Below are 13,731 nucleotides of genomic sequence, written 5' to 3'. Positions count from 1 at the left end.
ATGATATGGGTACATTCTTTTCTAAGTTGCGCACCCTATTACTCCATCCGTTTCAAAATACATGTCCAAGTCAACAACTTCACATATGCCAATGCACAATTTTGACCGTTAATATCTTTAATTATCTAAAGTAAAAAAATTATAAAGATTTAATGTTTTAAAAATATTTGTCGAGACAAATCAAACAACATCTTACATGCTAATATTTGTATTTATACATTAGTAAAAAAATATGGTCAAAGCAAGTCAAGTGAATAGTGCACATTGCAAAAATTGGACATGTATTTTGAAACGGAGGGAGTATTAAGCAACAAAGCGACGCACACTCTCATAAATATTTTCCACGACTCAATAGATTCACACACAGAAATGGAATTGGAGGGCATAGAACACCGAATTGTAACCGTCAATGGCATCAATATACACATAGCTGAAAAGGGTCAAGGTCCCCTCATCCTCTTCATCCATGGCTTCCCTGACCTATGGTATTCATGGCGCCACCAGATCACATATCTAGCTTGCCATGGTTACCGTTGTGTGGCCCCGGATCTCCGCGGATACGGAGACACTGATATACCAGCCTCACCGACATCCTACACGAGCCTCCATATCGTTGGTGATATCATCGGACTTCTTGACGCCATTGCTGGTGATCAAGAGAAGGTGTTTGTTGTGGGCCATGATTGGGGTGCCCTTACTGCTTGGTATCTTTCCCTCTATCGCCCTGAAAGAATCAAGGCTCTTGTTAACTTGAGTGTTGCTTTTACTCCTAGAAACCCCAAAAGAAAGCCTCTTGATACCCTTAGAGCAGTTTATGGTAATGACTACTATATCTCCAGATTTCAGGTATCCTTTATTCCCTCAGTCCCTATAGATAAGCTCCCTTAGATTTAAGGTTTGTACATACAAAATCTTATAAGCTCCCTTAGTATTTACTTGATCAAATACTAAATAGTTTTGAATTTTTTGGAGCTGATCTACTTAAAAGAAAAACAGATGAACTTTTAAAATTTGATATTTACAGTGAATTAATAAGTAAAATGATCTGAGTTACTTTTCTCACTGTCAAATTTATTCCGAAAGTAGACATCTGAAAAAATATATATAATTTTTTAATTGAGCAAACCGGCACTTACTGATCAAACATGGTTCTTCTGTTTAGAAGTTTACTTTGAAAATCATGATCGGAATTTTCGAAATGTGGAGTGGATAAAGTTGCAATCCATGCTGAGTTTTTGTGGATTGGTGTAGTTATTTTGGTACTCAAAGATATATTGTTCTAAGTGGTTATTTCTGTCAATTGCAATATTACAGGAGCCTGGTGATATAGAAGCAGAGTTTGCTGAGATTGGAACTGAAAGAGTCCTGAAGGAATTTCTGACTTACCGCAACCCTGGTCCACTTTATCTACCTAAGGGTAAAGGTTTTGGACATCCAAATGATTCTCCTATAGTGTTGCCCCCATGGCTATTGCAACAAGAATGTAATTACTATGCCTCTAAATTTAACAAGACTGGATTCACAGGGGCATTGAATTACTACAGAAATATAGATCTGTAAGTTTATCTTCAACTCTAGGCTATTGTACATATTTCAATGCTTATTTGTATTATCACTAAATCAATCAACACATTTTTTTACAGTAAAATCTATGGAGGGTAGTCTAATCACTAGAAGCAGAGAAATACTTAGAAACAATATTAGAGAAACTATTAAAAAAGTCTAGAGATTAATGAGTTAGTAAGAAATATGGTATATTATAGAACATTATAGCATCGACCAATGAGATAAATTTGATTTTTGTTGTGCTGCACAATATTTGTGTCTCTATCAATGTTTCATAGGTTTTCTAAGCTAAAGTTAAGTTTATTTACCATATTGCTTCTCTTGCATTTGTAGAAACTGGGAGCTCAATGCTCCATGGACTGGTGCTCAAGTCAAAGTTCCAGTGAAGTTTATAGTGGGTGATCTTGACCTTACCTATAATGCACCTGGCGCAAGAGATTACATTCACAAAGGTGGGATGAAGAGAGATGTGCCACTTCTGGAGGATGTGGTAGTAATCGAAGGGGCAGGGCACTTCATCCATCAAGAAAGGGCTGATAAGATCAACAAATACATCTACGATTTCTTCAAAAAATTCTAATTTGCTCGGGGTTTGCATCTGTCTCTTAATCTGTTCCTGCTCAGATGGCATCTTTGTTCTGCATTCTTGCTGAGTGTTTATTATCAAAATGGAATGTGTGTGCATGTTTATGAACTCTTCCTGCTCAGGTTTCGATAAGAGTGACAAGAATAATGTCAATGTAAATGTTATGTGTGTCTTTATTATCAAATTCTAATGCTCAAGGTTTATTAAGGGTGATATGAATAATGTATTAATGTACTGTCAATGTACATGGCACATGCTTCAAAACTCTTCATGGTCCTGTATTATTAAGAATGATCTGAATAGTTTCATAAGGTTTCTCAAACATGATTTTAAGTTGGCATACTTTTATGATACATCATTGTTATACAATCCTTTAATTCAAACAACCAGACATGTTGAATTTCATTAAAATCACGGTTAACAATGAGAGGAAAAACCTACGTTTAACACTCATTTCCAAACATGCAATACAAATATTTTACTTGTTTCCAGCGTAAGTGAGACAGCAACATCACTCAACACGTATGAACAAAGGTTTTCATTATGCTGGTCGGACTTTTTATTCCAGCTGGTTCGTCATCACAAAGCAAAAGTACGATTTTTTTCTAACGACACCGAAAAAATGTTTAGATACACCCAACTTTATTTAAAATTTTATCGTAATGTAATACCAAAAACTTCCTTGTTCGTATAAATTTTTTCGTCTCTCACAAACATACGTTGAAGTTTACCAAGTTTGATGATGTAAAAGATTGAAGGAGGGTGCCTTCCATTAACACACCATTGTATATACAAGTGACATCTTACCATTTTTTGCTAATTTTTATTTTGGCGTTTATAATCACTGAGTGCTCTTTCAAACTCTCGTCTCATTCGGGTTAGTTTAGTTACTCGTTTTAAATGTAGCACTGTTTTGTATTTACCGAGTTTCATATTGAATCATTCTTTATTTTTATCGTTAGAGACATATGAAGAGGAAATTCAAAGGAAGAGGAAGTGGAAGGAAGACACCAGGGGATGTCATGAGAGAAATAGCAAGAGAATTTAAAAAAAAAAAAAAAATAGCAATGGTTGAAAATTAGAAATGTAATTAAAAGGACATTTTTGTCTATTTAAGGCGTAGATGAGCCAAATGTATTGATGTCTTCCATAGCTTGTTTCTTTTTTCTGTAATGCTAGATTTGCAAACAGTATAATCGGATTTTTCTTGGTAAAAATGGCAAGTTACATTGTACTATTATTACAACTATGTATCTATCATTCATCATCATAAATCAAGTGGTGTCTTATTGAGCGCATCATAATCATTCTTTTCTATGGTAACAAATAGTTATCACCATTTTCATGATGATGCTTAAAATAACACTTCCACTGAGGTCCAGAGTACTGATTCTAGTTCTAGGAATATAAAACATGATGACAAGTAGAGTACATACTCGGGCTCCAAATAATGGAGTTTTTATGATGTACTCCTCTATTTTGTTTCACCTTGGCAAGCGATACCAATATCATTAAGTTCCGGATATTTTCCTTTTTCTAACATTAAATTCCACGTCCACGAGGCCTGTAATACCAGCAGTTATCTTTTGACCTTCTTTCACAGGGCCAACACCCGGGGGAGTGCCTGCACATCATCATAATCAATGTTAACTGGACATCATGTAATGCATGCATTATATTTAACCTATGAAGGAAACTGATTAAGTGCAAAACAGTTCCACAAGTAATGCTCGTAGTAAGTCAACCTAAGCCTAAGATCAAGCTCGGCTAACTTGTAAGTATCAAACTTATTTGCTTAGTTCAACTTACCTAAGTCACAAGGTATTTCAGCTTAATGAATCAATAACAAGCCTCATATTAATTGAATATTTTAGGCTCCATTTGTTAAGCTAGAATCTGTAAATTAATAGTAAAATCCTTTTTTAAGTACTTTGTTAAACAGTAACTCAAACATTTGAAAACTCAAGGTTAGCCTATATTTTATAAAGATGAAATTCTCAATTCATTGAACTGATAATGATATGAGCTGCCAAGTGGGCACAGGAGCTAACTTGACTCACTTTCGGCCCCATCCCCAAGCATGATCTCGAAGCAAATAAGGCAATCCAATATCACTACCATTAGACGTGGCTAACTCTTCATTGTTATCAAATTGAAATAAAAAACACAAACAGTTCCAAACTTTATTTTTTTCCAAGAACGGTTTCGGGGAGAAGGGAGGTTACCCCTTTCCAAGAGCGCGACAAGCCATGATCCTTTGCAAAGGCTCGTATACTTACATATAAACTTAGCAATATATGTCTATCAACATAGGTCGAGAACCCCAAGACCTTATTATCGAGGGTACTCGATCCAATCAACTGAACCAACACTTGATGGCCCAAACATTCATCATCTAAAATATAGCACAAATATAAATAAGCAGATGAAGTATAAAGATAATACCAGTTAGAATGACATCTCCTTCAAACAATGTCATGTAAGAGCTTATGAAGCTAATTAAAAATGGAAGTTTGAATATCATGTCCTTGGTTGAGCCCTTCTGCCGAATTTCCTCATCTACCTACAACAAAGCAAACCCATCTCTATGCAATTAGTTTAGGTAGATAATGCATTACAATAGACCAAAGTATCCAAGAAGAAGTGCAAAAAAACTCAAACCTTTAGCCATAATTCTAGATCATCAGGGTTTGGTACTGCAGTCTTGGGTAACTGCATATAATTAAAAACAATTACACTTGAAGAACATAGCTCATCAAATAAGTAGACGTAAAAAATAATTGTGTTCTCATATCAATAACATCTATGGGGGACCATGACTCATTGCTTGTGGTAAGAAGAATGAGTCTAATTGAACTACAGAACTACAATACTATATGCTGTGGGAAGCTAGTACAATTATTATTATTTTGTTGAAAAAGACACTAATAGGAACTCGGGTATTACGCGGTAATACCCGAGTATCCACGTGACTTGATACTTGATACTTGTAGACATATATTGCTAAGTAGTATGGAATGCTCGGTAGAGTATCCACGTGACTTGGTTCTTCCCCCTTGATAGCTAGCTTTTAAGAGGGTTCTTTAATACTTGATACATGTCAAACATATCTCGCAAATTTAGGAGCAAGTAATATATTATATTAATTCCATATGACATGCACACGGGTAATGCGAGTGTATGTAGACCAAGTCCTTGTAAAGGCGATCAACGTCTTAATATATATTATCATTATCTGTAGTTCTTCATACTTGAAACAATCCAAGACAAAGTGGAATCATTTCTCTAATATTTCATTTAGAAAATAGAGTTATAGCATATAATAAGCATCACAGCATACACTTTCTTACAATAGGACTAATTGGTGTGAACGTATCCTGGCCTTTTGCCAAACTCCATGGAAGACCTGCAGACTAACAACAAAAGGGAAAAAGAAACAACATCAAGTATTAGATCACGAAAATATCAATCACCTTAAATATAACACATTGCTAAAGCAAAAGATAATTAATACACAAATCATTTCATACTTATGTACATCCCAGTGGTTCAAGTGTAATTGTTATACAGTTTTATTTTTTACCTTAGCAGCAGATTGAAGGTCCCTAGCAGTCATATCCAGTGCCAAAGCATAACCTGATATACAAAGATAATAAATTAAAGATAATAAAATCAATCAAATTTGAAATTTGAAAGGAACGAGTTATACCAGCAACGTAATCCATGGCAGAGGATTCAGAAACATCACGAGCTTTCTTGGCGATGACGACGGCGAGTTCGACTTCGTGATGGAGAGAACTCTCGTTGTGTGGAATTTCGATTGTTCCGCCATTTTTCAAGTAAGACGATGTTGGTTTGAGAAACAACACTGGTGCCTGAAAATTAGTGAATCAATTACTACAGTACACGGATCAGATTAGGAAATTTGAGAAAGGAATGAATTGAATTGAATTGATTTGATTTGGGAGAAGAGTGTGTTTGTGACCTTGGGAACGGCGTTGCCTAGTTCTTTAGCATGAGCAGCGTAGTTTCTACCGACGCCGATGATCTTCGTGCCCAAATCAAAGAGTTTCTGACAAGAAGACGCCGTCGACATTTCTCTGTCTCACTCAACTCTCAAGTCACGCGCGCTACGTCGTTAATCGTTAAATTAAAATAAAATATTTTTTTTTGAGAGGAAAATAGATTAATGAGTTTTCTTCAAAAAAAAATTAATGAGTTGAAAACACTAACATGTGTCTTATATCAAATATATAAAATTATGTATTTTAAATTGTGTCAAATTTATTCTGTCAAAAAAAAATTGTGTCATTTTATTTTTTGAAACTTTGAAAATGACATATTAATACGACTCTTTTGACAATATGCAAATAATGCTTTTGAGAATATTATTATCCAAAATTTTCAATGTTAGCTGATATGGAATGATAACTCATGATGTTGCTATCATAATCATATTCTGAAAAGAAGAAAAAAGAAACACTATAAAACACAAAATTCTCATTAAAAAAGGTCAAGAAAATTCATACCAGTGAAATATAAGATCATGAATATTTTGTTTAAATATGGGGATCGACTAATTTGGGACCAATTTCATTGTTCTCTATCGAGAATCGGTTGAAGTCAAAGCAAAACTATAGACTGATCCAACAGAAGATTGTTAATACTTGAGGGATTCGAATTTAAGACCTAGAAAGAAGCACATTTCTATATCTCAAACCTTAACTAGTAGCCAGAGTTTATAGGTGATGGATGTTGATGATTGGATTGTTCGAAATCTGCACTTGTGAAAATGTTCCTTGTTTGCCAAACTCTTAGCGTCGATGGCTGTTCAATATACACCTCAAAATTGTTCATATTTCTGAAGAAAAAAAGTCGATCGGAAGTTACGATAGGAGTTACGACCCAATCCGTTTAACAATTTGATAGACCTATTGAGCAAACATCCTTAGTGCCAAGGTGGAGAATTGTTGGGCTGTGGTGCTAAATGGTTGAGCATTTTGTTTTCTTTTGTTTTGTGTCATCAAGCTGAGGAACGTTGTACTTGTGCTGGGAAGGTTATTTACATCTTCCTAACCGTTTTTGTTGTATGTAGTTGGAAATTGGTTGTAAATGAATCTACTGTATGTAGTTTCATCTTTGTTGTGAGAGAGTGATTCATTCTTCATACACTTGAGAGAAAATTAAAGAGAAACTCGAGAAAAGTTTACTTGACCAGTTTCAAAGATCAAGTCCTTGAGCGAAAATCTTGTACTTTTTAATACTCAAAGAATATAGTGAAAACTTCATAGGTCGGATTCAGTATTCTAGATGTAGGAGTATATCTCTGAACTGAATAAACAATTTTTGGTGTTGTTTTCTTTCTTCTTCTAATCCTTTTTTACTTAATTTCTGTTCAGTATTTTTGGTCTGAACTCAAGTTGGTTTTCGGGCTGCATAAATGCCAGCACAATTCTGGTTTATTCATCAATTGTGAACTGATTTACAACAAATAGAATGCATATTTTAAATGTCATGTCTTTTTACTTTCTTTTTTAATCTATGTTGTAATAAGTACATACAGTGAGAAACTGAGAATGGCAATGACCAATTTCTTTCCCAGAAAAATCTGACAAGTTTCTATAGGTTAAAAGTTAATTTATTTTTTATCATCATGGTCAATATAAAGATTAACCATCCAAATTACAATTACAACAAGTGTCCTTTATAATCAAATTTCATTTCAAATGCAACACGAGTAACTCTGGATTTTCAATTAATTTCTTCCACTCGTTGCAAAATCTTGCAACTGTTGCTCCGTCCAAGACTCTGTGATCTGCACCAATATTAACCTGAAAGCAGAAAAAAGAATCAGATAATGCAGTTTATTTCATCTTCTAACCCACTCAAATCATCATAATAAATATACAATAACCAACATAGATTCAGCAATCATCTATAAGGCGGAAATGCTAAACCATTAACTATAATCATTGAAGACTATTGTTGTTTTTTTTAATGTGGATTTTGAATTGTTCATACATCTATTTTATGAATGTAAATATGCAAGACTTACAGTCATGAGTGATGCAGGATACACATTTCCATCATCAGTAAACTGCGGAACTTTCTGAATTCGTCCCATGGCAATAATAGCGACTTCGGGCAGATTAAGAAGTGGGGAACCAAACTTTCCACCAATTGCTCCAATGTTACTCAAAGTGATTGTCCCACCACATATATCCTCGGAACTTAACTTGTTATCTGAAGCCAATTGTTGCAACCTTGCTAGATCTTTGGTTATCTGTATAAACAAAACAAAACCATAAATAACCATACAGGCGATGTGCATATATTTTAACAATAATAAGATTGTAAGCTAACCTCCAATATGGAAAGAGACTGAACATTTTTTATATTCGGCACAACTAGACCATGTGGTGTTGCCATCGCAATTCCAATGTTGTGTGAACCTATATCAAATTAGCCTACCGTGTCAAATTTATATTGTGATAGGAAAATGTAACTATTATCCTTGTGAATTCTATGATAAAAAAACAGAAGGAAAAAAAAAAAACTTCTAGAACACTAAAGTTTATGTGCCAGAAATCAATATACATATTAGCATAGTAATTCAATTTGAAGGTTAATTTGCATACATGACAAGGACCAAAGAGCCAATAGGCTAATGAGTGCAACCTGTTTAACCTCACCATGATTTTTAAAGAATATTTTCTTTTTTCTTGAATACATATTTTGACTAAGAAAGAAACCTTATATTCACTCTGCAAAAATTCAGAACTATCAAACTTCAAGGAAGAGCAAAGTAAATTTATCAACATTCATCCAATTATGTAGACGAACCAAACCTTTGAGAATGACTTCAAATGCATCTTCTTTGAAGCAACTGTTCACAGAGGGGTACTTGATGAGTGCCATTGATAGTGATTTGATTAATATTGGAAGGAAAGTGTGCTTGACATCTGTATAAGGATTATTCTTTTGAAACGACGTTTTAAGCTCCACCAGGGCATCACAATTTATCTCGTCTACATAATGAAAATGTGGGACTTTTGCAGCCAGAGACATTGATTTTACCATCGCTCTTTGGAATCCCCTACAAAAAGAATAGAAAGCAAAATATAGTTAACCTTCTCATGACCAAGGTCTTTATAATTCAAGTTCTACAACTGAGAGTAAAGGAAAACAACTTCAAACTATTGAAATACTTAAGTTCATCACAATTTTATAAAAGTTAACATAAACAACTAACATGCATCCATCCCCTTCTCATAAGACTTAGTAAAGGGTCTGTTTGATGGTCAGAAAATGATAGACACACATAATATAAAAGAGTTGGATAAGGATAACATATAATATGAATATGATAAGGTCGTATTCATATCTTGTGTTTGATGTGCACCTAATAAGAATATTATTTTCTTATCCTGTCCTGCTGATTTTTAAACCAGCCTCACCTCCATGACAAGATTTTAACTAGAGAGGCCGAATATGATAAGGGGACAGGATTAGCTTATCATATTCTACTGACTCATCAAATACTTGATTGAGACAGAATATGATAACTTATCTATGTTGTCTCTCTTATCCCTGCTACCGAGTGGCTTCAAATTCATGTATGCATTCATTTTTACCTAAGGGGAAGTATCGTGTCCTCAGAAGGCCTATCATATTTATTTTTCGCATCACAGCTGTATCCTTCTTCTCCCTGAAGCTGTTCTCCAAAATCAGCATGCAAAACAGCAGGTGGAGTTTTATTGATCCCTTTCTTGACAGCAAAATTGAGCACATCTTCTTTTAAAACCCTTCCATCTTTTCCAGTTCCACAGACTTCATTTATATCAATACCATGCTCCTTTGCTAGACTCCTTACAGCAGGTGTTGATAGAACTCCTGCTTGTTTCCCCTTTCCAATATCAGAATCTAGGTTCTTTACATTTTCTGAATCGTCAAAATTTACTGTAGTGAATGCAGACTCATTAACAAATATCGGATCAGAATCAGGTGACTTCGCATTTTCTGAGTCACCAAAAGTCGTTGAAGGACATGCAGGCTCATCAATCAATATCTTTAATAGGGTTGCTCCAACCTGAAATTTTACCCAAAAGAAGCTCAAATATATTTGATGGAAATAATGCATTGGTATTAATGAACAACAAGAATGCACAAAACCCCTAGATATTTGAGATCCAAGACTCTACCCAAATGAACCCCTCTCCTTCTCAACAATTATTCCTATTTATACTTATAATTTGGGTTTGGCCTAACTCAACATTACAAAACCGGTTTGTAGAGTGAAGAATGCATTCCACTTATAAACTCATTTTCAGGTCTTATCTCAGCAAATGTGGAACTCTTAACATACGCAACTTGTCTTGTTTATTTCTTCTACGCGTCTCAACCTAACTAACTAACCCTCTTAAGTAGTATTGCTGATGGCGGAGGCCCAAATAAATGCCATATAAACACATCATTGTGGCCTATGGCGCCACCATGGCCAGCATCCCTTCACAAATTGCCTATGGTGGTTGACAGAAAAGCTGTCACGCCATTCCTCCATGGCGGCACCATTGTGGCCATTTAACAACACTGCTATTAAGTTCCCATTCCCTCAAACATGTTTAAAAATACAGCATTGAATTAAGTCTAATCTGATATGAGTTATGTTTTAATCAAATCCTCCCAACCCCTCTCACACCAATGTATGTACCCTACTAATTTCTAAATTTATAACTGTAACCATTGTCTTACTGAATAATACCATTACCGACAGAATGAAATTTCATATCTAACCTTTACAATGTCGCCAGGACCATGCAGAATATTAGAAACTTTTCCTTTGTAGCGACTCGTAATTTCTATAGTAGCTTTATCACTTTGAACTTCACAGAGTGGTTGAAAATCATCAACATAATCCCCCTACCAATATAACATAATAAATCATTCATAATCATAAATAATAAATTTTATTGAAAAATGCATAATCAAATGAAAATCTCAGTACTACTACTACTAGACTCACCTCTTGAACATACCATTTGAGAAGTTCACATTCTGCAATACCTTCACCAGTCTGTGCCAAAGGGACATCAACTATGTTCCCCGCAGGAATGTCCAAAACAGGTTGAGCAGAAAAACAATATCCCTTAACATGCTTCAAATTAAACTACAAAACACAAATTTAATACATGAAATTTGTTATGATTATGCAGTTGTTTGTTACTGATTAAAAAAAAAAAGAAGAAGAAGAAAACTCACATCTATGCGAGAATTGGGTTTAGGTAGCAGAAAAGAGTGTGAAACAGAGGAATGGTAAGAGGAGGAGCACCCAGAAGAGAAAGTATCAGAAGCAGAGAGACGGAACAATCTCTGGCCGTAGATCAAAGCTCTTCTCTGGCAAATCCGACGGCTCAGCATCTTTGCAACGATCAAGGTAGACAAAAATGGATCTTTTGTTTTGTTTTATTATATGTTCTGTGTCTGTTTAATTTAATTGTGTTAATATTGTGAAGATGAAAACAGGGGAGTTTGAGTTTGAAAAGGAGGAAGAGACGTTTGGAAGTGAAACAAGAAATGAAGAAATGTGTTGTGTTTATGGGATTTAGCAGTGCATTGCATGCTGACAAGATGCTGACTGGTAATAATGTCGTGTTGGTTCAAACTTGAAATGGGTCATCATGGAATTGGGATGGATAGATAAGGACACTGATTAAAATATACAAGCACGTCACTTATCCTGTTAGGAGGGAACCATGAGTTACACAGATTGGATTAAACAATTCCAATCTAAAAAGATAAGATAAACAACTTATACATGAAAATCATGAATTAATCATAATATTTTACTTAATTATTTCTTAACGACTAAATTTATTTCAAAACCCCTAAAAAAAATTCAAAACGAATATCATTTTCATTTTTCAGTGTATATTAATTAATTATGAGATTGATTATACATGTATTGCGTTTATTTTACTTAATTATTTCTTAACGACTAAATTTATTTCAAAACCCCTAAAAAAAATTCAAAACGAATATCATTTTCATTTTTCAGTGTATATTAATTAATTATGAGATTGATTATACATGTATTGCGTTTTTTTTTTTTGTCTAGTAGCTAGAAAAGCAATGTCCAAACATCATGCAAGAATAAGTGGATTGTTCATGTTTGAATTTCGACCTCTATCAATTTTGATTTAAATTCACGGAAACAATTTTGTTATTTTCTATTTATGATGATGTAAAACACATCAACAAGTTATATGCAGGGGTCGGGGTTCGAACCCCGGGCACCCCACTTATTCACCTTATAAGGTGAATTCTAGCCACTAAACTATACTTGACCCAAAAAAAAAACACATCAACAATTCTCTAGAAAATCCCTTTCTTCCTTTCTCTCTCCTCTCCTTCTCAACCCCAAATCGTCACCCCTTTTTTCTTCTTCTTGTCAGATGGGTGATTTAAGATCAATTTTGACCCAAAAATCATCCCTCCGAGTTGTTTTTCCTTCAATCCTAATTAAATAAGTGATTTCACATATTTTCTGTTTTCTTTCGTTTGTTTTTGTGATTTCGTAATCTCTGAACGGCTCTGTTTGTTTTGATTTCCCGTCTTTGTGCGGTGTGTTTTTGATTTCCCGTCTTAGTGTGGTGTTTATTTGATTCAGGTTGAAAGATTAGTTTTGAGCAAGTGCAGATCCGATCAATGACAATGACTTTGGCGTCGTCAACGTTGCAGATCCGGAGACATGAGTATTCCGGAGACTTGAATATAGTCATATTAGTCATATTTGTAGGCATAAATATTGTGCCGTTTTATGCTATTAACATGGATGTTGTGAGTTTGTTCACAGATTCATCCTTTTTGTTTTTAGCGAATTTGAATTTGTATTGTATCAATGTACTCTATCAATTTGAATGAATGAATATCGTTTACTTTTGTCAAAAAAAACAGTTCTCTAAAAAAAGAAAGAAAAAAAATATAACAATAGGTTAAACTAATAAAAGTGTCGTATATTTTAACAGTTTCATTGCATTTTTTAATCGGTACGTGGAAACTTCAATCGGCCATCAATTTAAAGTTGATGGAGTACCATTTTGGTCACTCTAAATCGAGTAAAAGTGTTATAATTAAGTTTCTATCGCGTTTAATTAAGGTTTTTTTTAACAACCATTTAATTATGGTCACCCAATTTAAAGTTGATGGAGTGCATTTTTGGTCCTTCGCTTTTAAAATTAGTAAGTGGAGTTAAGTCAATAAATTTCATTTTGTTTAGACAAAAAAATCTTCTTTATTATATTCTTAATTACACAATACTTCATTCTTATTTTCAAATCAACATTCTTCTTCTTTCTTGAATGATTGACCCATAAACATCTAAACTCTTATATTTGAACATATTTTTTCAGATCATGATTCATACTATGCATTCCTTCAATTGAGTCTCCATGTGGATCACGACAGCAATCCAACACCTCTAATAAACATCAACCTTAAAACTATTCACGAGTCAAAAAGGCAAAAGAGACACTAAAAAACACACCCTTCAAACTCAATAAGATACCAAACACCAAATTTCC

General features: G+C 34.3%; 3 protein-coding genes across 4 annotated transcripts; 1 reads left to right on the top strand and 2 right to left on the bottom strand.

The window, feature by feature from the left end:
- Nucleotides 1-359: 359 nt before the first annotated feature.
- LOC146902617 (epoxide hydrolase 1-like) lies at nucleotides 360-2,474 on the top strand. Its single transcript, XM_085734598.1, has 3 exons — nucleotides 360-846; nucleotides 1,315-1,556; nucleotides 1,900-2,474. The coding sequence occupies exons 1-3, from the start codon at nucleotides 370-372 to the stop codon at nucleotides 2,144-2,146; spliced, it is 966 nt and encodes a 321-aa protein (XP_085590724.1). The 5' UTR covers nucleotides 360-369; the 3' UTR covers nucleotides 2,147-2,474.
- An 858-nt stretch (nucleotides 2,475-3,332) lies between these two features.
- Nucleotides 3,333-6,304, bottom strand: LOC146902616 (Fumarylacetoacetate (FAA) hydrolase family). Of its 2 annotated transcripts, none has more exons than XR_015022330.1 (7): nucleotides 6,138-6,304; nucleotides 5,862-6,027; nucleotides 5,736-5,788; nucleotides 5,503-5,565; nucleotides 4,814-4,864; nucleotides 3,962-4,715; nucleotides 3,333-3,776 (listed from the first exon to the last, which is right to left on the bottom strand). XR_015022330.1 is itself a non-coding variant. In XM_085734599.1 (7 exons), the coding sequence occupies exons 1-7, from the start codon at nucleotides 6,246-6,248 to the stop codon at nucleotides 3,664-3,666; spliced, it is 675 nt and encodes a 224-aa protein (XP_085590725.1). In that variant the 5' UTR covers nucleotides 6,249-6,304; the 3' UTR covers nucleotides 3,333-3,663. The 2 variants fall into 2 exon arrangements, 1 of the variants encoding a protein (XP_085590725.1); XM_085734599.1 differs by having other exon boundaries at nucleotides 4,598-4,715.
- A 1,464-nt stretch (nucleotides 6,305-7,768) lies between these two features.
- On the bottom strand, nucleotides 7,769-11,727 carry BCE2 (2-oxoacid dehydrogenases acyltransferase family protein). Its single transcript, XM_085734596.1, has 8 exons — nucleotides 11,411-11,727; nucleotides 11,175-11,318; nucleotides 10,946-11,071; nucleotides 9,787-10,241; nucleotides 9,001-9,248; nucleotides 8,516-8,604; nucleotides 8,208-8,435; nucleotides 7,769-7,983 (listed from the first exon to the last, which is right to left on the bottom strand). The coding sequence occupies exons 1-8, from the start codon at nucleotides 11,567-11,569 to the stop codon at nucleotides 7,870-7,872; spliced, it is 1,563 nt and encodes a 520-aa protein (XP_085590722.1). The 5' UTR covers nucleotides 11,570-11,727; the 3' UTR covers nucleotides 7,769-7,869.
- Nucleotides 11,728-13,731: the final 2,004 nt, after the last annotated feature.

This window comes from Medicago sativa, chromosome 8, assembly GCF_051527215.1.
Source record: "Medicago sativa cultivar Bolivia chromosome 8, Bolivia_mono, whole genome shotgun sequence".
In the NCBI taxonomy this organism is placed as follows: Eukaryota; Viridiplantae; Streptophyta; class Magnoliopsida; order Fabales; family Fabaceae; genus Medicago; species Medicago sativa.
Note: the sequence above shows the minus strand (reverse complement) of the source record. Positions and strands in the feature narration are given on the sequence as shown.

Bases quoted from the DNA above. Each gene is read 5' to 3' on its own strand.
- LOC146902617 (XM_085734598.1), top strand. From the start codon at position 370: ATGGAATTGGAGGGCATAGAACACCGAATTGTAACCGTCAATGGCATC. The intron at 847-1,314 runs GTATCCTTTATT...GCAATATTACAG, and splicing joins ACTATATCTCCAGATTTCAG to GAGCCTGGTGATATAGAAGC. The intron at 1,557-1,899 runs GTAAGTTTATCT...TTGCATTTGTAG, and splicing joins TACTACAGAAATATAGATCT to AAACTGGGAGCTCAATGCTC.
- LOC146902616 (XM_085734599.1), bottom strand. From the start codon at position 6,248: ATGTCGACGGCGTCTTCTTGTCAGAAACTCTTTGATTTGGGCACGAAG. The intron at 5,789-5,861 runs GTATAACTCGTT...TTTGTATATCAG, and splicing joins TGCCATGGATTACGTTGCTG to GTTATGCTTTGGCACTGGAT. The intron at 5,566-5,735 runs GTAAAAAATAAA...TTTTGTTGTTAG, and splicing joins ACCTTCAATCTGCTGCTAAG to TCTGCAGGTCTTCCATGGAG.
- BCE2 (XM_085734596.1), bottom strand. From the start codon at position 11,569: ATGCTGAGCCGTCGGATTTGCCAGAGAAGAGCTTTGATCTACGGCCAG. The intron at 11,319-11,410 runs GTGAGTTTTCTT...TGTGTTTTGTAG, and splicing joins AACCCAATTCTCGCATAGAT to TTTAATTTGAAGCATGTTAA. The intron at 10,242-10,945 runs GTTAGATATGAA...GTAAAATTTCAG, and splicing joins GTCCTGGCGACATTGTAAAG to GTTGGAGCAACCCTATTAAA.